The sequence below is a fragment of the Balaenoptera borealis genome (assembly GCF_965194805.1).
Source record: "Balaenoptera borealis genome assembly, chromosome: 7".
Lineage (NCBI taxonomy): Eukaryota > Metazoa > Chordata > Mammalia > Artiodactyla > Balaenopteridae > Balaenoptera > Balaenoptera borealis.
Window position 1 is genome coordinate 130,018,069 of NC_138864.1, and position 27,672 is coordinate 130,045,740.

The 27,672-nt window shown below is 50.6% G+C and overlaps 1 protein-coding gene across 2 annotated transcripts in view; it reads right to left on the bottom strand.

Moving 5' to 3' along the window:
* The window catches only part of PTPRN2 (protein tyrosine phosphatase receptor type N2), a 708,877-nt gene extending 681,648 nt beyond the window's left edge, over positions 1-27,229 (bottom strand). For both annotated transcript variants that reach the window (XM_082398840.1, XM_082398839.1), the window contains exon 1: positions 27,016-27,229. In XM_082398840.1, coding sequence (XP_082254966.1) covers positions 27,016-27,121 — 106 coding nt within the window. In that variant the 5' untranslated portion in view covers positions 27,122-27,229. The remainder of the gene's footprint in view (positions 1-27,015) is intronic.
* Between the last annotated feature and the right edge of the window lie 443 nt (positions 27,230-27,672).

Sequence of the window (27,672 nt, forward strand, 5' to 3'; positions counted from 1 at the left end):
CCTTAAATCACACTGGTTTCCCCGCTGCCCATGCTCGGCTGGAACTCCACAGTTTGGGTGAGCCTGGTCACTGAGAAAGGAGCCTGAAGGACGCCCACAGACGGAAGTCTCCATAGACACGTTCCCACAGGGTGAAACCTGCGACCACAAATCTAGTGCCGAGGGCGTCAGCAGAGAGGCCAACGGACACGAGTCTTCTACGGGGCTCGCGAGACCTCCAGTGCCCGTCTTCTGAGGTGGCGCGAGGGGCGCAGAGCCTGGCTCCACCTTCCCTTCGCGCCAGAAGTGATCGTGAAATTGACAACAACGGCAGCAAACAAAATCCGAGTCAACACAGCCGCACCCAGGGCCTGTCTGCATTAGGACACCCCTCCACCTCCCACAGACAAAGCCAGCGCTGGGGTAAAGTTTCCCGTATAAACCGTCGTTTAGCGCTAACAGCAGCACCTCCAATCCTCCCCACACGTGCTGGCACTTGCGCAGGAGGCCTGAGGAAGGACAGTGTGCTGACAGACACCGTGAGAGGGAAGCTCTTCAGTTACCACCGGCTCAATAATTCATGAAGCGCGTCTTCCGTTGTACCGCCAACCCCACCGGTTACACGGGGCTGGAAGGCCTGCAGCAGGAGTCCAGGATCGATATGATGAACGCTGCAGAGGGCCCGTGCCAGAACGTGATGGGACCCAGCTCAAAATCACATATGTGGATGGAGCAGATTAACTAAATACCAAACCAAAGACATAAAAAGCCTTCCTTATACTGAGTACCATGTCCTTCAAAAGCACAGGATGTCTCCCTGATCTGTCTCAGCATCAGTGGATGGCAGAGGCTGGTGAGACCAAGCAGGACCCTGAGGGGCCTTCCTGGGGACAGACCACCCCCCTTGTGTCCCCCACCTCGTTTATAAAAAAGGTTTAGCCACCTAGGCCCTCCCCAAGTTCCAAAGAGCAAATTTAATCAGAAAAATGAGAAAGTGCAGAAACAAAGAAAAACAGTCAAGCAAGACAAAATAAGAGTTCAGCCATAAAACAAAGTCAAGGACCTTTAGTTCCTTCCCAAGGGCTATAGATAATGTCCTGCGCCATATCCTTGAGTTGTTCTGCAGATACGGAAACTCCCACCAGGTGGAAGAAGTTAACTGCTGACCACCAGCCCATAGACCCCAGACCAGTTAGAACCAGAGGGTTGATGACTGAGATTCCCAAAACACCGACCAATCAGAGCACTGTGCACGAGCTGATCACACACCCTGAGACCCTCTCTCTTACCTTGTCTTTAAAACCCTTCCCTGAAAGCCATCAGGGAGTTTGGGTCTTCTGAGCACGAGCTGCCTGTCCTCCATGCTTGGTCCTGCAGTAAACACTGTATTTCCCTTCACTACAACCTCACGTCAGTAGACTGGCTTTGCTTCGCGTCTGGTGAGCGGACCCAAGCTTGGTTTGGAGATACTGTGGTAGCTCGGTATTTCCCACAGCAGTTGTTCCCTGGGGCAGGGAGTGGTCCTCCTGGCTGCAGAGGAACTGCCCACCATGGCCAAACCCTCACGCAGAGAGAGACCCCTCTGCCTCATGCAGGCAAGGAAGAAGGCGCCCCCAGCATGGGGTGACCCAAGAGCTGAAATCCCTGCCACCAAGGCACAACTGCAGACTCACAGCTAAAGTCCTGGGGGCGGCGGCGGGGAGGGGGCGGTATCCTGAAGTGGCCTCTTGGAAAAGGCAGAATCACTGATCATCCAGCATTAACTATTCACCGATGCCCTTTTCTTGAAGTTCGACACAGGAAGGATTCAAACATAACAGACACAGGGTACATCAGGAAGAACCAAAAGCATAATGAAATGCAAGGCTTATTCTTACAGCAGTTTGCAAATTGGCCGTGATGTTTCATAATCTGAAGTTTGGGTGAGGCAGTGCCAACACCCAGCTGGTGCAAGCTGGAAAAACAACTGGGCTGCAAACCCTTGGAAATACAACTTGATTACAACGAACGCCTCTCCCAAATGGAGCTAATCACACAGCATTCAGCTGCTCCCGGCGGCTTGCACAGGAGCACCGGACGTGCGTTCCTGTCTCCAACATTTGGGCCTCCTTGTCGGCTTGGGCCACACCCCTTCTGCGAGCCCCATGGCCTGAAGCAGGCCCAAGTGTGGCAGGGAAAGGAGAGGGGGGCCCAAGGCCCTGGGGGACTCTACAGGCCCAGTCTCACCTCCCTTCATCTCATCCCCCAATAAGCTTTGAAAAGATGGTGACATCTTTCATAAGATTCCTATTTTTTAATGAACAGTCTTTTCTATTTACAGGCCATATGTATATATATTTAAAACCTGCCAATGGGATCGTGCTTTACACTGGCTATTTACTATCATGGTTAAGAACTCGGGCCCGAAGCCACAGTGCCTGAGTGTGTCTATGAAACGTGCATCAGAATAGCTCCTCCATCACAGGGCCGTTGCGAGGACTAAACAAGATGACCAGGATAAAGGGCAGAGCAGTGCCAGGCACACAGCAAGCTCTCCATGGGAGCTAACTGTTACTCCAAGTATCATTCGCCAAAGCTCCAAAGACTCTTCCACCTCATTCTTTCCAACAGCTGCAGATTCTGTGGTATGAATACAGCATACATTTAACCAGTCTCTTAATAAGAAAAAGTAAGTTGTTTCTAGTATCCTTTTCTTTTTTTAATTAATTTATTTTTTTTTGGCTGCGTTGAGTCTTTGTTGCTGCACGCGGGCTTTCTCTAGTTGCGGCGAGCGGGGGCTACTCTTCCTTGCAGTGCATGGGCTTCTCATCGCGGTGGCTCCTCTTTGTTGTGGAGCACGGGCTCTAGGCGCGTGGGCTTCAGTAGTTGTGGCAGGAGGGCTCAGTAGTTGTGGCTCGTGGGTTCTAGAGCGCAGGCTCAGTAGTGGTGGCGCACGGGCTTAGTTGCTCTGTGGCATGTGAGATCTTCCGGGACCAGGGCTCGAACCCGTGTCTCCTGCATTGGCAGGCGGATTCTTAATCACTGTACCACCAGGGAAGTCCCTCTAGTATCCTTTTGTAACAGAAAAATGCAGCAGTGAAGATCCTTGCACAAACATCACTGCAAAAGCTGAAGCAACTCTACTCCCACCAAGAGGGCATGAGGGCGGGGCACCCCATGCCCCCGCCGGTCACCCCAGTGCTGTGTGAGGCGTGGAGACCGAACGAGAACGTGAGCAGCACCCAAGCCCAGGGTGGCATGTCAGCAGGGAGCCAGGCTGTGTGTGGCTGCCAGGCTCCTGCCCCGCCCCATCCCAGCTGAGCACCCCTGGGGGCACCTGCCCTGATCCCCTCACCTCCCACTGTGTCCCCCATCTCCGTTTAGAACCCTTTTGCTTTAGCTTCACCTGGCACATGTTTATGTATAGGGCAGGTAAGGCCCGGAGAGCACCAGCGCAGCCAGCAGGCCGCCAATCCTTTAGCCCCAGGAAAGGCTCCACGACCTAAATCAGCCAGGAACGTGAAGGAGAACGAGGGTCTTGCTGGAGCAAGGAGACGCATGTGCAAACCCGAGAAGAACCGCGCCGTGGGGCAAGCGGGGCCCACATCGTGCCTGTGTGCGAGTGCTCGCTTCTCCGTGGGATCTGCATCCAGGAGAAACCACAGGGAGACCCAGGTCCAAGCCCCGTCCTGTATGCCGCGGCCCCGGGGCTGTGCAGGGCTTGGAACCCCGTATCATGGGGAGAGAGGCGAGGCCTGACCAAACAGGCTTGAGGCTCCCCCTTTCTAAAACCATGAGGTTCCCAGGACAGAAGGTGGCCCACGGTGCATCCGGTCTGAGGAACGGGATCTGACTGTACATGTAGCGAGGGTTAACTTTTAGATGGTTAACTTTTACCTGCAAATACGCAGTTCATACAGGCAACATTTGTGGCTACATGACATAGATTGTCAAAACAGCTAAATAAGCAACTTTCAAATACAGCCATCTGGAAGGGGAGCTTTGCAGACGGCCGAGAGCCACCCCCCACCCAACCGGTCATCTCCACCCCACGGGCCATCGGGCTCCGCCGGGCCCGGCACTAAGTGGCCATGTCCACAGAAGTGCAGCTTCCCTTGGAAGCCCAGCGTGGGGAGGGCCCCTAACTGGACGCCAGACTTCCCCGGCCTCGGCAGAGAGTCCATGTGGAGCCCCAGGGAGCAGACACTTGGCGCTGGGGGTCCCAACGCCGCTCTGTCACGCCAGGACTCCACACAATAAACAGGAACGACCCGACCCCTGCCTCACCGCAACGTGCCGCTTACAGGACAGCGGACTGAGGCACGAGGCGTTAAGGGCCCCCCTCACGCGGCCGCAACCCAGGCTTCCACCACAGCGCCATCCCCGAAGACGTTTCCTTCCTCTGAGCCATCTCCTCCTCTTGAAAACCTCTCCCTGAGATTATAAACCGTTCTGAAGACACTGAAGATCAACCACAGCCGTCAGAAGGTCCTGCTAGCTCCTCAAGCCCTCAAGACGAGAACATCAGACAGAGGGTCACCCGTGACGCTGCAGAGCCCTCTCCAGGTCAGCGCGCGGCCCCAAGGCCTGCCTCCCTTCCTCGAGCCCCAGCCAGTCGCCCGGCACGCGCAGCCCCGACCTTTAACCCCAGGACACCTGATCCCTGTGCTGGTGACCTTCAGAGGTGGGGGGCCCTGGACTAGCGAAACTGGGGTCCTTTCTGAGCTTCTGGGTTTCCTTCCTTCAAACGTCTCCAGAGGAGAAAAGGATTTCCATCCTCATGGTTTTCTCCGGGTGGGAGGAGGGCAGAGCTCCCCTGGTCTTCGCCGGTTACCAGACAGTCCTGTTCGTGGCCGGTCCGTTAGCAAACACCAAAACCATGGCAGTGATCAAAAATTAACGGAAGCCAAATGGCCTTCATCCAACTGAATGAATGAAAATGTATCTTGCCCTGTGCTTCCCTGGATATTTATGGTGTTTATTCCCATCTTTTCTAGGCCTGAAGGTTCCTGAGCTCTCGCCAGGCTGTCCTGTCACTGTGACAAACGGGCTGGCTGAGGCCGCTGTGCCTGCGATTGCATTTCCCCCCTCCAAACAGAACAGATCAGACATTACCCAGGCAGCATTTATTTTAGGAAGGCTTTTCATTATGGCGAGGTAAAATGTCAGGGCTGAGGCTCCGTGGGCGCCCTCCAGACCTCCAGGCTCGCACATTATCTGACACACGCACACGTTCCTGGCCTGTGCTGAGCGGCCTGGCCCGCTCCCCCAAAGCCGGCAACCCAACGTCCAAGTTGATTAACCGATGGAAGTTCTGGAGGAAGGACAGCCTCCAGGATGGGGGCGAGAGGCGGGCGGGCGCTTCGTGCTGGAAGTGCTCCGAGGAGGAGGAGCAGAGTCATGCGGGCTCTCGGGGAAGGGGAGGCTCGGGAAAGGTCCCGGCCCCGGACCAGGCACCTCGCCCCAGCCCAGGTGTGCAGGGTGGCTGTGCAGGCCATCCTGGGCACAGAGCTGACCCGCACGCTGCCAGCTATGCCCACAACTGCCACTAAGACACTGCAGAGGGCGGTGACTCCCTTTACTTATCAAAAACGAGTGTTTATAAATTGTATACCTATAAGTATATCTAGTTCAACTTCCTTATTACATATATATAAACAGGGAAACTGAGGTCCAGAGAAAGTAGATAATTTGGTCACTCACAATATCATGAAACCCCTTACTTTTTTTCTGTTACTCACAGATAATTTAATGATGATAGGGACATTAAATAACTCCTTCTGGGGTCCTCGGTCTGGGAGAAAAAACAACTTTTAGTCTAGATTTCCTTTTTCCAACATACCGAGGGAATATGCAGGGAAAGGAGGTCTCCAAATATTGGTGTCAATCATATGCCTGACTTATACTGCACAATTTGGGATACTTGCCACAAATACCTAAACAAATGTTTCTGGAGCAGATCATTCACCTGTCACACTTCACAGAAATACTGCTTCAATGCAGTGACCTTAGGGAGCCCTGCTGTGTGGTGTATTTGAAAGTTGTTGAGAGAGTAGATCTTAAAAGTTCTCATCACAGGAAAAAACATTTTTTTCTTTTTTTTTTTTGTTATCTATATGATGGATGTTAACTAAACTTGCTGTAATCATTTCACAATACACGTAAGTCAAGTCATTACGCTGCACACCTTAAACCTACACAGTGCTGTGTGTCAGCTGTATCTCAATAAAACTGAAATGGAAAAAAATAAACATTCCTTAAAATAGCCGTTTGTATTCTTTTAATCCTGCAAACTAGTAACCATTTTTTTCAAATGTGGGGAACTGATACAAAGTTGCCAAATCTTTACAGTTCCAATTTTAAATGCTTATAGAAAAAAACCCTACCACCTGCTATCACAATCACTTCTTAAAAGAAAAATCACTAACAAAAAAAGAGAGAATATAATAAAATTTTTTAAGTCTTTCCCAGTGAATAGATCTGACCTGATGGAAACGAGTCACTCGTCGCCCCTTTGGCACCGAGGACGTCAGGTCTGCCCTGCCCTCACCAGGAGCTCAGACCCGGTCCTCGGGGCGGCCCAGGGGAAATGATCCACGCCAGTCACTCCCGGGGCGCACGTCCCCCGTCCTCTCAAGGTTTCGGGCTATAACTCGGGCTTTGTAAGGGAGCATGGACTGACTTCCAAGACCTGGATCATCACTGAGCAGCCTGGAAAGAAATCAAGTTTGGGCCTTCACAAAACGGAGGGCGCACCCAGCCCCGCCGTCCTGACATTCAGGGACCTGACGTGACATTCATCACTGCGAGTTGGGGCAGAAGCCGGGGAGCCAGGCGAGGGCGGTTTGCTAAGGCTGGGAACACTGAATGGTGTGTGTGTGCGCATCCACCTAAGCTCGCTGCCCGCAGAGAACGTGCCTGTCTGTTCACAATGACAGAAGAAGCAGAATCACCCTGTCCGGCAGGAGGAGGACTAGGAGAGGCCCACTTGATGCTGATGCATCCGCCGTCCTTGCTACAGACGAGGTGTCCTCTCAAGAGACCAAGAGACCGTGGTGGCCGCACCGTCTGTGAAGCCCCTCGGGCGCTGGCCGTCCTTCCCGCTGGCCGAAACCACGCTGCTGTCCCCCTGCCTTCCAGCAGCAAGCACACACGGTCAGTCTGAATTCTAAGCCCGCCAATGCCACCTTGCACCTCACCCCTGCCAGAAAATTCAGAGCACCAGGCCCGCAAACGGGGAAGGCCAGGACAAGAGCGATGCGAAAAGCCCGCTTCAAAAGATCAGGAAGCCTCTGCTCAGAGCAATGCTGCCTTCCTGCCCCAGAGCTGCAAACAGTGTGTGATATAAGCCCAATTTCCAGGGCATTTCACTCATAAAGCAGGAGGCCCGGGTCTGCCCTGACCCCCGCCTCCGTCTCTGGCTTCACTGTCTTCAGGTCTCAGGACCCGGGCTGCTCCGCCAGGTCTTATCACAGGGGTGCTGCCCCAAGACCTGGAGCGCCACATACCAGAAACAGGGGCAGCCTCTGAGCCAAACCAGAGCCGTCAAAGGGAGGACGCTCGCAACTCCGGGCCACACCTCTACCGCAGGTTCAGACGCCGTCCACTCACAGCCTGGGCCTGGGACCAGAAGGTCACGACTCGCCGAGCATCCCACGTGGGTCTGTGCGGTCAGGACAGGACAACTGAGCGCTCACACCCCTGCCGACACCACCAAGCGTGCAAATCTAAACAAGAGCCCTTCCTTCTCACTCTCGTTTCCTTTCCACAAACACTTCACTTTCAGTTTTTCCTCGTTGTTAATTTAGGACACAGCCCAGAGAAGCCGAAGGTCAATTCCAGACACAAGCCACGCAGAGCACAGAGCAGAGCAATAGAGAATACCCTTACAGGCCCCTGAACTCACCGCCGGTCAGCAGAGGCACCTAAAGAGGATGGATCACCTTTTAGCCACTCAGTGCTGATACATGGAACACTTTATAAGCTGCTAGACTGAGGTCAGGTAGTTCGTGGCTAAGGAGACAATTCATAGCACAGAAGCTGAGACGTTTGTATCTTTTTAGGGACGGCTCCTCCGTTAGGGATTTACAGAAGAGCTTTCTTCTCTCACCCCAGCAGCTACCCCATGCAAAGCCCCAAAGGACCCAGACAACAAATCACAGAGGCCATGAAGGACGAGGAGGTGGGGAGGAAGGCCAGGACACAGGAGCCCTGCCTTTCCAAACGCCCGCCCTGGGGCCACCACGTTCGTACAAAAGCGTTCTGCAAGGTGTGTTTTCAAGCTAGACCTGACACTCCGCCTGCAGAGTCTTCAGGTTCTAAACGGGTCCCTCTTTCACTTCTTTTATTCTACCTGTTGCAGGGTTTGGGATTTTTGTTTGTTTTGGCATGTTGTTGTTTTTTAGTAAGGCCCACGTTCGTCAGCACAGTTAATGAGAAACATGGGAAACATCTATTTCTTCAGGGTCCCAAAAGGTAAACGTCAACTTCGCAAGTGCTACTTCCCTTTCCTGGCAAGAATTAGGAAACACAACAAAATAAATATCCATGGAATAAAAAAATTTAGTACTTACACATGAAGGTCTTCTCACATGGAAAGCCCTTTCCAGATAAGGACTTCCCAAACCAACAACGTGTATGCGGCATGGAAAATTCTCCAGTTATTAAGTGAATTAACTTAATAAAATTCCGTTATACGACAAGCACTAGGAATTTACAGGAAAGAGGCCCTGGTGATCTTCTGGAGGCAGGGAAGATTCTGGAGGGCAGGGAAGGTTCTGGAGGGCAGGAGAGGTTCTGGCAACAGGGAAAGCTCTGAAACCATGGGTAATTAGTCAGATCCATTTCACCCACCTTCACTAATCCAGGTCGTTTTAAGATCTCCGTGTCCTCCAAGCACCATGTAGGCTAAACAATAAGATGTTTGCCTGAGTTGTTTTCCAGGAACTTGGAATCAGCTGCGCCTAGTTTGAGCTGAGCTGGTTGAGACAAGATAGGACCACCAACCCTCCAACTGGGCCTGCACGAGTGTCCGCTCAGTGACCTTTTGAACGTGCAGAGGCCTGTAGCCCAGTCACCCCCGCGCAGAACTACGACTCCCGCACCTTTTCCCAAGCACCTTTCCCCACCCTCTCCATGCTTCCCAGGCCTCGGACTGCCCTCCTTCTTTATTTCTTATCCCATAGATAGCCCCGAGCCCCTTGCCTTCGGAGAGGCCTGCCTTGCAAATAAACCCTCTCTTCGCTGCCAAGCTCAGCATCTCAGCATTTTGGTTGAACCTGGTGTGGTTAAGAGTTCAGGAAGGCAGGGAAGGTTCTGGAGGGCAGGGAGACACTGACTTGTGTTTGCACGTCCAGTGCCCAGTATAGGGCCTGGCACACAGTACATGCTCAGTTCACTGCAGCGGTAAGAGGTTTTTCTACATGGCTAACTGTATAGTTCAGAGGAAAATCGACACTCTTTGTTCATAATGAGAATAGAGAAACCTGACAAAGGATAAATATCTGAATTTTCCTCAAAATGTACCACTGTCCCTTGGTATCCATGGGGAATTGGTTCCAAGACCCACCATGGATACCAAAATCCACGGATGCTCAAGTCCCAAGTTTGGGCCTCTGTATCTGTGGTTCCTCATCCATCGATTCAAACAACCACAGATTGTAGTGTAACGTATTAATCGAAAAAAACCCACACGTAAGTGGATTCACACAGTTCAAACCCATGCCATTCAAGGGTGGACTGTCATTTTGTTTAGTCCTGGGCACAGATGTGAACTGTGGCGCTACCTCTAAGCTCTAAGGATGTCACCTTCCTCCAGAGAAGCCTGGTTCTTGCTTCTGTCTGGTGACTAAGGACTGAGGGCCCCGAGAGCCTTATCTAGCCAGGATGAGGTGGTTCGCAGCTGGACCTCTGTCCCTGCGAGGCCTGTCCTGTCTCCATGGATCCGCTTCTTGTCCACAGCCCACTGGGGCCCCAGCCCCAAATGGCACCTCAGAGACACTCCAAGGACCCCTGCCTGGGAAGCAGGGAGCCCTCCCCAGAACTGGCTGATGCTCTGATCCGTCTTCTCCTAGAGTTCCACCCCTAACTCTTCACTCTGATTCTTTTTCTGTCTCCTACCCCTTGTCCAGGTTCTCTTGTGTTCTAGTGGGTTAGTCAAACGCCTCAGTCCACCACTAATGGACACAGAACTCCCTCTGGAATCTTTGGCATTGAAATAGCTTTAGACTTGGTCTTCAGTAGAAAGCAATTAAGCGGACGTGAAAATGGTGGTTTCTAAATGAAGATGAGAGCATGGTATGGTCATTCAGCCCACTGATTGGTGCCAGTAGAGGAAGCCCCCACATATGAGTTTATATTTTCTGAGTGATTTACACTTTATTCCAACTGAATAAGCAAACCTCACTTCCTGACATTTTCTAAGCTGAAGACTAGTCATTCACTCATTTTGAAATGTTCTTAGAATGAGAATCTGAATTTTATAAAGTGTCATTCTGGAGGTTAGAGTGACGCATAATGAATAGTAGCAAGAAAATCTGATGCTTATAATGTAGAAATGTATTCCCTTCCCTCGTCCCACTTTTATAAAAATAGTTGATAGGAATTAGTCATCGGATAATCAACAGTCCTTTGTATTTCACTGGCTTTTTATACCAACCCAGAGAAATGGGGTGGGGAACAAGAAATGGAATCTGCTTCCTAGAAATGCACAAAACATCAACTTTGGGTGCTGATGAGGCCAGAAGAGATGTTCAGATACTCAAGAAATTTTCAAAATAAGATTATGTATATTTGTGAAAAATAGTCATTCTTTTTTTTTTGGCTGCGTTGGGTCTTCGTTACTGCACTCGGGCTTTCTCTCTAGCTGCGGAGAGCAGGGGCTACTCTTCATTGCGGTGCGTGGGCTTCTCATTGCAGTGGCTTCTCTTGTTGCAGAGCATGGGCTCTAGGCACGCGGGCTTCAGTAGTTGTGGCACATGGGATCAGCAGTTGTGGCTTGCGGGCTTTAGCGCACAAGCTCAGTAGTTGTGGCACACGGGCTTAGTTGCTCCACAGCGTGTGGGATCTTCCCCAACCAGGGATCGAACCTGTGTCCCCTGCATTGGCAGGTGGATTCTTAACCACCGCACCACCAGGGAAGTCCCCAGTATCACTTTTGAAAATAAAGAGTCCAATCACAGAGTAACTGGAAGGGAGTCTGGAAGAGTAACTGGGCAAGTGTCCCGACTTCCAGCAAGTGCTCGCCCACACTTCATGGCTATGTTTATTCTGCCCGTGAGGACTTTCAGACCAAGAGAACCCCCCATATCCCTCTTCAGGCTCTGTCTGGGTCAGTCTGGGAGGCTTCGTGATCACCACATCCCCAGGTCTGAATCTCCTTACTTAGTAGTTATTTATAAATTGATGAAACTGGACCAGGGAATCTTTTCCAGCTCTGAAAGTCTATAATTGGCTCATTCATTTATTCAGCAAATATGACTGAGTGTATATATTCAGATATGCCCACCATTACACCGACTTAAAACTAAGTGTTTCTGATATATGGGCTCACTCTGCAGCCGCACGAGGTCTGTGGCAAACAGGCCCGTGAGTTCTTGGGAAGGAAGGGTGGACCACCCTCGAGGGGCCCTCTCAATGTGCTGCCGCTCATGTGTGCCCGGTGACGTGATTTATGATCTATTTTAACTAAACACAATATGAATCAGATTTGAAGGGATTCTTGCAAAGAAATCATGGATTGTTAATGATGACACTAACTCAGAAAATGGGATGAGCTGATACTTCTCCAGGCGGGAGCCCTTCAGACACAATGAGGTCAAAGGAATGGCAATTTAATCAGACCCAACAAGAAAGCAGTCAAAAAGATTAAAAACCACCCTCCAGACTTTTTCAAATATGGGTTTACATATGTTATCATTAATGGTGGACACTGTTCTAACTGCATAGTGTGCCTTGAGACAGCGGTTTTACCCTGAAGCCACTGAGGTTGAAAAGACATTTAAAAAATAAGCATCTGAAACAATATTAATAATTTTAGTGAGTACAAAAGGTTTTTGTACCTTTGACAATAATAATTAATCATTGGCAATGTTTAACCTTTCATTCTTTTACATTTAGTTTTAATTTGTTTTATAATAAGCATTAGTTCAGTAGAGCATGTAGATAATTTGCAAATACATATACACATACGTGTATACCTCTACACGTACACATACACATGGCGCGGACCACGTCCATGAGGTGAGGTTTCCAGTAGAACAGTGACAGGGGCAGATTCTCAGGGCGGTCCCTGGTCACTGCACCAGAACTGGAGGGCATGCAGAGGAGACGAGACTTCTTTCCGTTACACTTTGTTCTGCCACCCCCATCAGCCCTCCTCTCCCTCTCCTGCAGGTGAGCACACAGCCAGCAGCTCCTCCCAAGCCCCCCCATCTGCGTCGGGGCTCCTCAGCCAGCCCGGCTGACCTTCTGGCCAGTCCTCCGGGGTGGGGGCATCCTGTGCACTGCAGGACATTCATTCAGCATCCCAGCCCCCTCTCTGGAGGTCCCAGCAGCACACCTCCCACCCCAGCTGGGGCAACCAAAAATGTCCCCAAGACAGTTGAGACCCCAGTGGAGAACCACTGGGTTACATAAAGGAACTGCACACCCCCTTCTCCAGGGGAAGGTTAAAACAACCCTCCGCCTTTTTTCAAAGGACATATTCTTCCCCCTTTATTCATTTTACACAGTAAAGCAGCAGCTTTTGATATACTGGAGGAACTATTACACCATTTGGAACACGTACACCCATACTCACATCGAATCTTTCAAAATAAGGCTTTGATTTTGGAGTTAGTACCCATTTCATCTTCTACAATCTTTGTGAAACATCTTATTTTATGTAAGATCACCTCTAACAATCTGGAACATTCTTTTTTCCCAGTGTTTGACTTTAAATGTACCCTGGATATCTGATGTTCTTTCAGAGTTCCTAAGGAAAACATTTAATCATTAAACAAATGCTACATATTCTTCAACAATATCAATTTAGACCAAACATATCACTTTTTAACATCGCCAATAGACTGCTTAATTAACGTACTAATATGTCAATAATGTAGTCTCCTAGAGCCCTAAAATGGGTTTACATCTGTATTTCACTCCCTCAGAACCTTTGGAGAATAAGAACAGGCGTATCTACATAAATATCCAAATTTTCAGCTTGATTGCACATTTTTATCTTCTCAGAATAGCACTAAATCAAGATATTCTTTGAGAACTACTTCTTCTCAGAGACAAAACAGATGTAACCAAGCAGAATCTAGTTTCATTGCTACGTATTGATACTCTTTATCCCGTACACACTTACCATATTTTTTACTAACAAGGTTTTCATTCCCAGACTGTTCCTTTGATATTGCATTGATCCATTCTCCTAGACATTTAGTTGTCATATGAATTCGTACAATGGTTTTCAGCACACCAGCAATATCATTTACACCATCTTGGTTATACATCTGTATGTATGCATCCACATCTTCTATGATGAGGGTAAATTAAAATCTAAGTTCATTATGATATGTTAGGAATAAACAGCCATTAGAAATTATCACAGAGATTGGTTCAAGATGGCGGAGTAGAAGGACGTGCTCTCACTCCCTCTTGCAAGAACACCGGAATCACAACTAACAGCTGAACAACCATCGACAGGAAGACACTGGAACTCACCAAAAAAGATACCCCACATCCAAAGACAACGGAGAAGCCACAATGAGACGGCAGGAAGGGCGCAATCACAATAAAATCAAATCCCATAACTGCTGGGTGGGTGACTCACAGACTGGAGAACACTTATACCACAGAAGTCCACCCACTGGATTGAAGGTTCTGAACCCCACGTCAGGCTTCTGAACCTGGGGGTCCGGCAACGGAAGGAGGAATTCCTAGAGAATCAGACTTTGAAGGCTAGCGGGATTTGATTGCAGGACTTCAAAAGGACTGGGGGAAACAGAGACTCCACTCTTGGATGTCACACACAAAGTAGTGTGCACATTGGGACCCAGGGGAAGGAGCAGTGACCCCACAGAGACTGAATCAGACCTACCTGCTAGGGTTGGAGGGTCTCCTGCAGAGGTGAGGGGTGGCTCTGCCTCACTGTGAGGACAAGGACACTGGCAGCAGAGGTTCTGGGAAGTACTCCTTGGCGTGAGCTCTCCCAGAGTCTGCCATTAGCCCCACCAAAGAGCCCGGGTAGGCTCCAGTGTTGGGTCGCCTCAGGCCAAACAACCAACAGGCAGGGGACCCAGCCCCACCCATCAGCAGACAAGCCCATTAAAGTTTTACTGAGCTCTGCCCACCAGAGCAACAGCCAGCCCTACCCACCACCAGTCCCTCCCATCAGGAAACTTGCACAAGCCTCTTAAATAGCCTCATCCACCAAAGGGCAGACAGCAGAAGCAAGAAGAACGACAATCCTGCAGCCTGTGGAACAAAAACCACATTCACAGAAAGACAGACAAGATGAAAAGGCAGAGGGCTATGTACCAGATGAAGGAACAAGATAAAACCCCAGAAAAACAACTAAATGAAGTGGAGATAGGCAACCTTCCAGAAAAAGAATTCAGAATAATGATAGTGAAGATGACGCAGGACCAAAAAAGAATGGAGGCAAAGATCGAGAAGATGCAAGAAATGTTTAACAAAGACCTAGAAGAATTAAAGAACAAACAAACAAACAAACAGAGATAAACAATACAATAACAGAAATGAAAAATACACTAGAAGGAATCAATAGCAGAATAACTGAGGCAGAAGGACAGATAAGTGACCTGGAAGACAGAATGGTGGAATTCACTGCTGTGGAACAGAATAAAGAAAAAAGAATGAAAAGAAATGAAGACAGCCTAAGAGACCTCTGGGACAATATTAAATGCAACAACATTTGCATTATAGGGGTCCCAGAAGGAGAAGAGAGAGAGAGAAAGGACCTGAGAAAATATTTGAAGAGATTATAGTTGAAAACTTCCCTAACATGGGAAAGGAAACAGCCACCCAAGTCCAGGAAGCGCAGAGTCCCATACAGAATAAACCCAAGGAGAAACACACCAAGACACATAGTAATCAAACTGGAAAAAATTAAAGACAAAGAAAAATTATTGAAAGCAGCAAGGGAAAAATGACAAATAGCATACAAGGGAACTCCCATAAGGTTAACAGCTGATTTCTCAGCAGAAACTCTACAAGCCAGAACAGAGTGGCATGATATACTTAAAGTGATGAAAGGGAAGAACCTACAACCAAGATTACTCCACCCAGCTAGGATCTCATTCAAATTCGATGGAGAAATCAAAAGTTTTACAGACAAGCAAAAGCTGAGAGAATTCAGCACCACCAAACCAGCTCTACAACAAATGCTAAAGGAACTTCTCTAGTGGGAAACACAAGAGAAGAAAAGGACCTACAAAATCAAACCCAAAACAATTGAGAAAATGGTCATAGGAACATACATATTGATAACTACCTTAAACGTGAATGGATTAAATGCTCCAACCAAAAGACACAGGCTTGCTGAATGGATACAAAAACAAGACCCATATATACGCTGTCTACAAGAGACCCACCTCAGACCTAAGGACACATACAGACTGAAAGTGAGGGGATGGAAAAAGATATTCCATGCAAATGGAAATCAAAAGAAAGCTGGAGTAGCAATACTCCTATCAGATAAAATAGACTTTAAAGAATGTTACAAGAGACAAGGAAGGACAGTACGTAATGCTCAAGGGATCAATCCAAGAAAAAGATATAACAATTATAAATATATATGCACCCAACATAGGAGCACCTCAATACATAAGGCAACTGCTAACAGCTATAAAAGAGAAAATCGACAGTAACACAGTCATAGTGGGGGACTTTAACACCTCACTTACACCAATGGACAGATCATCCAAACAAAATTAATAAGGAAACACAAGCTTTAAATGACACAATAGACCACATAGATTTAACTGACATTTACAGGATATTCCATCCAAAAACAGCAGATTACACTTTCTTCTCAAGTGCGCACAGAACATTCTCCAGGATAGATCACATCTTGGGTCACAAATCAAGCCTCAGTAAATTTAAGAAAATTGAAATCATATCAAGCATCTTTTCTGACCACAACGCTATGAGATTAGAAATCAATTACAGGGAAAATAACGTAAAAAACACAGACACATGGAGGCTAAACAATACTTTACTAAATAACCAAGAGACAACTGAAGAAATCAAAGAGGAAATCAAAAAATACCTAGAGACAAATGACAATGAAAACACGACGATCCAAAACCTATGGGATGCGGCAAAAGCAGTTCTAAGAGGGAAGTGTATAGCTATACAAGCCTACCTCAAGAAACAAGAAAATTCTCAAATAAACAATCTAACCTTACACCTAAAGGAACTAGAGAAAGAAGAACAAACAAAACCCAAAGTTAGCAGAAGGACACTCTTTCACATAAATCACAGCAAGATATTCTTTGATCCACCTCCTACAGTAAAGGAAATAAAAACAAAAATAAACAAATGGGACCTAATGAAACTTAAAAGCTTTTGTACAGCAAAGGAAACCATAAACAAGACGAAAAGACAGCCCTCAGCATGGGAGAAAATATTTGCAAACGAATCAATGGAAAAAGGATTAATCTCCAAAATATATAAACAGTTCATGCAGCTCAATATTAAAAGAACAAACAACCCAATCCAAAAATGGGCAGAAGACCTAAATAGACATTTCTCCAAAGAAGACATACAGATGGCCAAGAAGCACATGAAAAGCTGCTCAACATCACTAATTATTAGAGAAATGCAAATCAAAACTACAATGAGGTATCACCTCACACCAGTTAGAATGGGCATCATCAGAAAATCTACAAACAACAAATGCTGGAGAGGGTGTGGAGAAAAGGGAACCCTCTTGCACTGTTGGTGGGAATGTAAATTGATACAGCCATTATGGAGAACAGTATGGAGGTTCCTTAAAAAACTAAAAATAGAACTACCATACGACCCAGCAATCCCACTACTGGGCATATAACCAGAGAAAACCATAATTCAAAAAGACACATGTACCCCAATGTTCACTGCAGCACTATTTACAATAGCCAGGTCATGGAAGCAACCTAAATGACCACTGACAGACGAATGGATAAAGAAGATGTGGTACATATATACAATGGAATATTACTTAGCCATTAAAAGGAATGAAATTGGGTCATTTGTAGAGATGTGGATGGATCTAGAGATTGTCATACAGAGTGAAGTAAGTCAGAAAGAGAAAAACAAATATCGTATATTAATGCGTACATGTGGAACCTAGAAAAATGGTACAGATGAACCGGTTTGCAGGGCAGAAATTGAGACACAGATGTAGAGAACAAACGTATGGACACCAAGGGGGGAAAGCGGCGGGGGGTGGTGGTGGTGGTGGTGGGATGCATTGGGAGATTGGGATTGACATGTTTGCACTGATGTGTATAAAATGGATGACTACTAAGAACCTGCTGTATAAAAAAATAAATAAAATGCAAAAATTAAAAAAAAAATTATCACATTCAAAATAAGTGATTCGGCTTCCTAGTAGACTAAACTAAGAATCTAATCTTTATTCTGAAAAATAATGTTTCCATTTAAAAAAGGTTTCTTTACTCAAGTCATCAAAATGCTTCCTCCTGCTTAAACTCCCGGTGATGAACAACTCACGTAAAAGAGCATTCTCTGGGCTTTCAGCATCTGCACTTGACGTGCCCTTTGAAGTGCTTGCCCCAAACAAACAAAAGCAAACAGGAGACCCAAGGCCTGGCACGGCCACTTCCGGGGAAACAGACGCTGGCACAGCCGGGGGCTGGGCCACCCTGCCTGGCTCCTGTCAGAGAGAAATTCAGCCCACACCTGGTTCTGCAGGAGATGGAAGCCTTGGCTTCTGATACCACAGTTTCTCTATTCCGCCTACACTCTGCCAAAAGCCTTTTTTAAAAGCATATTCCAGGCCCTGGGTGTGACACGGAAGTTGGGCGAAGATCTTGGAATCCTTGCTGGGCAAGGCCCAGAGCGTGCCCCCCCCGCAGGAGGGCTCCACCAGGACCCCAGCCTCGCCGTCTGCTCCCCACGGGACACCCCGCTGGCGCCTCTGCCTCCCCTCCCCACAGGCATGCGCTGGGGTTTCCTCTGGGGGGGGCGGACCCCCGGCGAGGACAGGAGTGGGGTGCAGCCTGGAGAGGGCTGGGAGTGAGCTCCCGGAGTGGAGACCAGGGACCGCGGACGGAGGGAAAGTCGGACCTTCCTGGGGGGAGGTTTCTGGGCAGGGCGGCGGGGCGGCGAGCCGCAGGCCACACGAGCTCACCTGCACGGCACCAGGGCTTGTCCCTGGCAGCAACGGTCAGGCAAGGTGGAAGACAGCCGGCTCAGCTCCTTACCTCCCTCCGCCCCACAGACGGGCCGGGTCCCCGGAACCCGAGAAGCCTGACGAAGGCCAGGAGCAGAGCGAGGGGAGCGCCTGGCCCCGTCGTCCTTCCTCCGAGAGAAAGGCCGCGGGGAAGCACGGGTGAACCCGGGGAGCAAACCACAGGAACGGGGCACTGACCGGCGCCCAGCAGATACCTCGCAGCAGGACTCGGACAGCCCACGCAGGTGGAAGACCCCGCCTTCCCACAGGCCTGCCAAGCACGGGGCGGCGAGACTCGCCCCTCAAACGGCAGTTCAGAGGGCAGGCAACCGGCCAGAGTCACCGGGCTCCCCTCGGGAGGGCGGGGAGGGGGGCGGCCCGCAGAGCCACACAGGCAAGCAGCGACCGCCGGGCACCAGAGGGGACTCGGTGGTGCGAGGCCCACGCACCCCGGCTCCCAAACCAGAAGGCCTGAGCCCAGGGCCCACAGCAGAGACACTGCGGAGTCGGACCCGGGGGCAGCGAGGGCCCCGCTCCGCGGCTACCGTCCCCGCCGCGGCCATCTTCTCCGACAGACCGCGCGGCACAGAACGTCCGCAGGTGAGCGGCGCAGGCGGTGGTGGGCTCGGGAGCCCTGCGCTGGGGGAGCCCGCTCGCCAGGAGAAGCGGGCACCGCGGGGCTGCCGGGGACGCTGCGTGCGGTGCCCTCGCAGGGCGGCCGCCGTGTCCTGTGTCAGGCGCCCAAGGCAGACATGCTCAGCAAGTTGGGCCCCGAATGCTGCGTGTGACCCCCAACGCTTCCGCAAGATACGTGAGGCCTTCAGTCTCTACCGTCAAATATGTTTATGCTTCGGTGACGAGACAAAAATCCAGACACTTAAAACGGTGCCAACTAGGCATGTCAAATATACCCCCAAAAGTGCTCTGATTTCTGCATTTATCAAATATCAAACAGTTAAATATTATTTAAAAGAAAGCGTTTACTGTGCTTGAAAAAGAGTATGGACCATCCCTTTTTATTACACTCTCCACTCAAACGTGTAAGAATTCGTATGACTATTATTTAAGCCCTCTTTCCTTTATTCATTTATTTATTAAGCTCTTTGAAGGGATGACATACCTGCAGACGTGTTATCACCACTATTCTCACTGTTACAACATAATGAGGACTGCAGTCTAGTTGGGCTGGTGACGTTTTTTTAATATGCTTATTAAAAACATAAATCATATGACTTTTGATTTTTTTTTTTTGGTTTGGCCGCGCCACACGGCTTGTGGGATCTTAGTTCCCTGACCAAGGATCAAACCCGGGCCCTCTGCAGCGAAAGTACGGAATCCTAACCACTGGGCCGCCAGGGAATTCCCGATATTACTATTTTAAATTGTAATCTTTTTACAAAAACCTCAGTAGTCAATTCAGCTGAGACTAGGACTCAGCAAAGTCACACTGTTTTCAATAATAACAATATTCCACCCTGTCTGGCCACCAAGCTGGAGAAACCTGGAGCTTCTAAAAACAAGTAGCGTTACAACTAGGACTGCCATTACCAAGGGCTCTCCCACCATCTCATAAAATCTTCTCAAAAACACAAAAAATTTGGTATTTTTCTCGCGGTATAAATTCAGAGTGGTTTAGGTGAAATACTTTCATTTCTCTTGACTCCTATTGTGCGTGTAAACTGTAAAGATCACCAGATGGAAAGATGAGGCAGCCTCTCAGTCAGTCACATGCCCCCCTGAAATGGTATCTTTTCTCATGTAATTTGTGTCCTGGACCCATATCCACTCAATCCCCACCACGTGTTTGGAAACTGCTAGAATCCTCTCTTGGTTCAACGTGGACCATGTCATGGAATCAGGGACCAGGACGCCCGGGGGAGACAGGTATGAGGCTGGGGAAGGCTCAGTCACAAGGCTGGGCCCCTGTCTCCCGGAACTGACCCCGGGACTTCCCTGTGTTTTGCTGAGGCAACACTTAACTCAGATGGAAGTTTGGTGATCTGAACCTCGGCCTATTTTCAGGCAAAAGCAGAAGAGGAGATTCAAGAAGACCCAAAGTGTTTTTTGGTAAAAGCGACGTGCCTTTGCAGGACAGAAGACGGCTTGAGATGGGAAGGCTGGGGTACGGCAACTTGCTCTGCTTCTTCCCCAGATTCCCATTCCCACCCACCATGGAGAAACTGCGCTTTCTTTCACTGGTCTGCCTCGTCTGGTGCCATTAAAATACCAGCTATTTCAGAGAACACACATATCACTGAACTGGCTTCAAGCCGTACCTCAGGTTAATTCCTGCTCTGAGCTGGACTAAAGCCACAGCCCCAGATGGAAAAGGCATCAGCCTCCCAGGGCCAACTTTAGTGGCTGCTCCGTCCATTTGCAAGTTGACTACATTTCACTGCTAGAGTCAGAACTGACTTGCACCATTAATGTAAAGTCCTCTTCCCTTTGGCGGCTAGGTCAGCCTTTCTTCTGAAAATTCCTTCCGCCAAACAAACTTCTAAACACACCCTTTGTACTGTACGTAGGACATTGCAAAATGGGCTTTTAGGACCACGCGGTGACACAGACTGCTCACGTCACATGAGGGAAGCTTCATTCTCTTACCTGCCAGCACACCTCAGGAAAGAATAATGAGTGACCAGAATGCCCCATCCCTTGCTTGTCTGCCACCCTAAATGTCAAGCTTAGACGGAACCTACTCTTAAGTTTTTCTTACGAAAGTAATCCCTCCTTCATGCCTTACTCCGAAGTACACTGTTTGGTGTAACAAGTCTCAAATGAGAGCTAGCTTCTTTGGTGTTTGTATTACTACATTTTAAAAATCTGATGGAAACCCAGAGGCATTCTGAACAGAGTTTATGGACACATCAATCTGTGAATGCTACGGTGGCACGTGCACTCCTGCCATCTTGGGAAGGCTAAAGGTGTCCAAAAACAAGTCATCCATTTCCAAGTCAAACATCAAAATTCCCCAGAACAGCTAACCAAATAATTGAATCTGACACTCAGAACAAATCCCAACTTGGAAAATCAGTGTCCCCCGCCCCAGACGTCCTTGTTCTTGTGGAATTGGAGGGACACGTTCTAACAGCACATAGAATCCTTCTGCTGGGACCTGCACCCTACAAAGGTGTCCCTGCCCCATCCTGGGGTCATCTGCTGGAAAAGGTCAGAGACCCAGGACCTAATCCCAGCGCTGGGTGTCCTACAGCGTGCTTCTTAGCCACTCCAAGTCTCCGTGTTTCTCCATCTGTGAAATGGAGATGGAAACGCTTACCTACGAAAGCTATTCGGGGGCCACACGTAACCACACGTAGAGTGCTCCAGGGGTTGCCAGGGTTCAAGGGACAGACAGAGGGCACGGGGCAGTGTTGGGGTTATGGAACTGTGCTACCTCCTGTCACTGGAATCTATACGTAGAGCCATATACCAAAAGGAAAACTCCATTTCACTGTGTGATCATTTTTAATTAAATTAAAAAGAGAAATCACCCCAATCTGTTTTATAACTATTAGCTCATCCCCTCCAGCCCATCAGTGCCCTCCAACTGCCCTCACGGAAACCATTACTAGTCACACAGGCTGAGAGGGCGTGTGTCTGGGTTTTCTGAATCACAGTCAATACGATTGGAGGGCACAGATAGAAACACAAAACAAGTCAACCAAATGCCCTCTTACCCACCTCCACACAGGAGAGTTAACACCAAGTGATCATCACAAAACCCTCAACAGCTTCCTTATTTCTGCACATCACACACGGAGGCCGTTTTATAGGCCCTGATGCTTCACACATCAGCACCTCTAGCCCAAAGTTCAGTTTCTCCGGCTAACATGGGAGTCACCCACTTCCCACAACTAACAAAGGAAAATGTCACTTAACATGTGACCATGAGTGTTTCCAGGAGAACCACACCTCTTTTCACTTCCTGCCCTAGATACTTAAGTAGTGATCATGGTCAAGTTGTTGGAGCACGAGTTAAAAGAAAAAATTTCCTTCTTCCTTCCACAAACTCTGTTTCCAGCCAGCAGAAAAGTGCATTGACTGTTTCCTGCTCCTCCAGTTCTCTGGCCTCCTATCAACCAAGATTTGAAAAATAAGTCCAGCTGGGTCTACATTTATGAAGGTCAATTTAGACTAATGTGAAAACAGCTGCCAGGTGCTTTTATGTGGCACAGAGAGTTATCTGCCATGAATTCAACTGTTTGCTTTCTCAGGAAATGGAACGTCTTGTCACAAGAGATAAGATAGGTTATTAGTTAGCTGAGCCTCACCGGGCCTGCGTCTACTGGGATACATCTAGATGAAAACCCTTTTTGTCCACTTCTTAAGCTTTTTTCTGCCTCTCCACACATAAAGAATCCTTAAACTAGCAATATTTGCACATAACCAGGCATATCTTAAATATCTACCACCCAAAGCCAGAGGGTTCTTTTTAATTTGGACCACATTTAGTTACAAATATCCTTTCATAAATATCTTGAAATTCTAAGGTAATGCTCCAAGAGGTCGTGGTAACGGAAACCCTTCTTAATAACACCATGTGTAAAGACAGCTCAGCTGACCCCATCTCTCCATACTTCACTCCACTTCCTCGCCCCATATTCCTAACTTTCAAAAATCCTAAGAAAAGTGGATGAATAACTGCATTTTCAAGTTAGGTAATACCGCATGTACAACAGAACAAAATAAACTCAGAACGTATAAATTATTACCACATAAAAGGACCAATGACTGCCACAGAGTTCATCAAAACATATGCCCTGGGGTGATGAGCCCTGGGTTCCATCCTGCCTGAGCTGCAGGTTCACTGTGCTGCTACTGCCCTTCTTCACGGGAAGCCAGGAATCCAACAAGTCTGCACACTTCATGGCGTAGAGAAATTATCAGCGGAGACCAGCACCACCACCGAGAGGAAAGTAGAAAGCAGACTACTACGAATTTAGCACACCCCCTGCACCTCCTTGGTGGGTACCACTGATGCTGATCTTGGTAACCAGGTGCAAAAAGAGATGGGCTTTTAAAAGAAGAGATGCAAGATGCTGAGGTGCGCAGCTAAGCTCAGCGCAGAGAGGAAGCCATCTAAAAACCTCTGTAACTCCCTACACATTCCTCCTGAGTCTGACACATGTAACTGCCGTCTCTGGACCCAGGAGACAGCCGCACCACTGTCCCACCCAACGCCTCTGTATCCGTGGGTGAGCCCACTGTCTGGTACCTGCCTTTCCCGGAAGCCTGGGGTTTTCCCTGTGCCCCAGTCCTTCTGCATGGGGACATCAACCAGCACCTGAGGCTGTAGCAGCCAGAGCAGGAGGAGGAAGAAACAACAGGCAGAGAAAGGCTCGCAGCCAGAGAGAAGGCAGCAGGGCTCTCGCGGGGGGAGGGGCAGGCTGCTCAACACCATCCAGCCAACAAAATCAACAGCTCCGGACCCCGAGAAGCAAAGATGGATTTGTGCTTCTGCGGCAGGAAGGATGCTTTGATTTAAAAATAAACATCATGCCATCTAGGTGACAAAGCAAGCCGACTCCTGCTCCTGGCAGCTCTCTCCTCAGCTCCATGTGGGCTCACTAGTGAAAGAAAAATATGTGTGGGCAAATCGAGAGGCAAAAACAAAGGAGAAAAAAGAAACAGGCGCCCATCTTCAAAGCCGGGTGCACTGGGTAGCTCTGACTTTGGATTCTCCAAGCAAAATTTGCAGCAAAGGTTGACTCTGTCCTTTGGCAAAGGAAATTCATTTTTCTTTAGCAAAAGAGGAGGATCTTTAACATGACTGCCCTTAAACGTGGAGCCTGCCGGAGCAGGTTCACAAACTGGCCTCCCTGTAACTGAAGAATGGCTGAAAGACAAAAGGCTCACGTTCGCATCAGCCTTATGGAAAAAGTACTGAGCACCTGAACAAAAGGACATCGTAAAATCACAGGGAAAGGCAGAGGGAGGGAGAAGGAAAACCCAAAGATGGACTTATACGAAGAGAATCACGCAGCTGCCCGACACAGCAATGGTGGTGTTCTAGCTACAAACAAAGTTGAGTCATATCATTGAGAAGGGGAGCCTTATTCCAGCCCCATTCAGCTCTGATAATAGTGTCACAAATAATGGGACACCATGGGCCATAAGGGAGCCTTCTGCACCAGAAAGACATGGGCAGAATGGGTGGTGCAAGGTCAGGAAGCTAAAGTGATTAAGGTGGAAAGGGTGCACTTGAAGAGAAAGGGAGAGGTACGACATCCACTGTCAGTGGGAAGCTGCCATCAGCTGCCGTGGAAATAAGGCCTCGTCGTGGCATGTGGCTCAGAGCAATGAAGTTAAACTCAGACATGGTAGTTTTGTCAACCCAGGGTTTCAACAAGAGCTCCTTCACTGTCTAAATGTGAAGAGGCCCCTCGCTCAAGGCAAGGCATCCGGTGCAAAAAGAACTGGTCTTAGGTCTTGGTGACATTTGACCCTTCATTCTAACCTACAACTTTAGGGTGCAAGTGAGGAGCAAAAACGTGTTATCTCCTTGAACCATGTGTTGTATAGGCCTTAACATGAAGTTGAATGTGAAGAGCTAAATAAAAAAATAGGTACAAGTGACATGGTTGGGGCCAGATCTAAGGTCTCTGGGTGCATCTTTCCCTGTCCATCATTATTTGGAACACTGTAGTTGGTGTGACCACTAACAAACAAGATCCAGATGGCTGAGAAAGAGAAAATAGTAGCATATGCCTTTCATGGGTGACCACGGTTCCCCGTGCACTTTCTGGAGACTGTGTATGTGAATCCTGAGGATAAGGCAGCAGCCTCTGGATGAGGATGGCGCACGGACGAAAGGCTGGGTGAACAGAACATTGGGAGCGTACGTAGGTAGACACAGCTACGTGCAACCCCAGGTTGGGGCCCCAAATGGGAAGACCACACTTCCACCTCACTACCTGTACACACTGTCATGGCAGTGTCCAATCATCCCTGGATACAGCAGGTTAAACGGATCACCTGGAGTCCCTGAGACAGTTCTAACAATGTCTGGGCCCCCAATGTTGTCCCACATCAAGACTGCATCCAGGAGGCTCCCTTGGGCCACATCGTGAACAAAGGGGGAATAAGTCACCCCTTCTCAGTGATACGACTCGACTTCGCTTGTAGCCGCAACTCCACTGCTGTGTCGGGCAGTGCTGTCCTGGGCAGCTAGCTTAGAGATTCTCTTCTCTTCACATGTGTCCGGCCTTGGGTTTTCCTTGCTCCCTCCCTGAGCCACCACCCCCCTCCCCACTTCCTCCTTTCTCTACGATTTCTGAAAAATGCTATGAACTGGCAATTACAATGGAAGGAGAGTAGTCGAGGACCAGCCTCCCCCTCATCTCGTAGAAGCTGCCTTCCCTGCAACACTGAGTGGCCAGTGTCAGCTGACCCTGGCTCTCCCTGACCGTGTGTGTGTGTGGAGGGTGGCGTCTGGCGAGCTGAGCAAACAGCCCTCACGGCAGGTGATATGCCAGTTCCGGCCCGACGAAGGAGGGAACACAGCGCAGCAAAAGCAGACCAGCGCACAGCTCGGCCTTTGTTGCTGATCTGGGGAAAGGTCCTGGAGCTCAAGGCCGAGTGAGCCAGGCCCCGAAGCCTTCCCAAGCAGGGCTCACCTGGCAAGGCTCACCTGTGCATGGAGCGGCCCCCAGGGCCCAAGGCTCTGACAACACGACCCCAGGATGTGGCCAACCAGACACACCCTTCCACCCCAGGACTCCACCCCAGCAGGCGAGGGCCTCCTCCTGGATCCAGCTCTGCCTCCAACTGTGCCAGGCTGCCCACCAGGCCAGGACGCTGCCCACCAGGCCAGGGAGTGCGTGTGGAGACCCGGAAAGCAGGGACGGGCTCAGGGCGAGTGGCCGCATTAACGAGGAGTCTGGGGAGACCGCCTGTCCACCGCTCGCTGCAGTTTCCCTTTTCTTGGGACAGCGAAGCCCAAGGAGACCAGAGGCAGGAGGAGGCGGCGGGCGGCGGAGCGAGGCCCCCTCCACCACCCTGGACCTGGATTTGCGCTCAGTCTTGCAGCACCGTTTATTCCGGCCTTGAAGCCGCGGGCACGCCGGCGGCTGGAAGGCCTCCTCCACACAAAGATGAGCGCGGCGGGAGGGAGGCGCCCGACTGGACTGCTCCCGGGGCGGAGTGGCAAAGGCCACGCCTGCAGGAAGGCGACTCGGGGCGCTCCCCGTGGCGCTTCCCCACCCTCGCCCTCCCGCTCCCGTCACGGGAGGAAAATGTCCGTGCGACTGCGAGCGCCGGCAGGGGGAGGAGGCCGCGCGCGGCGGGGAGGACCCCGCGGGGGGCCGAGGCTGGGGGAGCGAAGGCCCCGCGCCCTCCCAGGCGCCCCGCCCGCCCCCCGGCGCGGCCCGCGGCGCACGCGGCACAACCACGCGGGGTCGCCCACGCAGACCGCGCTCCCACCGCCCCGCGCCCGCCGGGGGCCGCAAACCGAGGGGGAGCACGGGCGGACCCGCGACCCCCGCGCGGCCCTCACCTCCTCCCCCCCCGCCCCTCATTTCCCAGGCGCCCCCCACACCGCCTTCTCGCACCGAGAACGCCCCGCCCCCACTCGCGCGCCCCTCCGCCGCTCCCCTCAGTCGCACGGGAGCCCCTCCCCCACCTCGACCCAGACCCCGACCCCCACTCACCGAGCAGCCCCGGGAGCTGGCGGGCGCGGGGCGCGGGGGCGGCGGGCGGGGCGCGCGGCAGCAGCAGCAGCAACAGAAGCAGCAGGAGCGCGAGCGGCGGCCCCATGTCGTCGGCGCTCAGTCCATGGCGGCCGCCCCTCCCCGCGCTCCCGGCGCTGCCGCGGCTTCAGCACCGGACAGCGCCGCCGGCCCCGCCCCGACACGCCCGGCTCCGCCCCGGCCCCGCCCCCGACACGCCGCGCGTCCGCCCGCCGGCCACGCCCACGCCCCGCCCCCACTCGGGGAGCGGTCCGCGAAACGTGCTCCGGCCTTCCTGGCCCCCAAACCCGCCGCGTCCCTGCGGGCGCCCAGCCCCGAGTGCCCCGCCCCTGGCCTCCTGCTGCCCTGCGGCCGCCGAGCCTCCTCGGCCCGCCTGCATCCCGTGGCTTCCTCGACCCCTCCGCCCCTGCGGGCGCCCAGCCCCCGCCCACCCCAGTACCCCACGCCGGTCCACGGCCAGAGTGGGAAGCGCACCGGAAGCGGGCAGTGCGGGCCTCCCCAGGAAGGGGCTGGAGCCATGAGGAGGGGGAGCCGCGCAGGGGCTGGCGGCTTCAGCACCTCCTTCAGTCTGGGAAGGAGGGGCTGGGGGAGCCTAACCTGCGGGGTCAGCGGGGACGG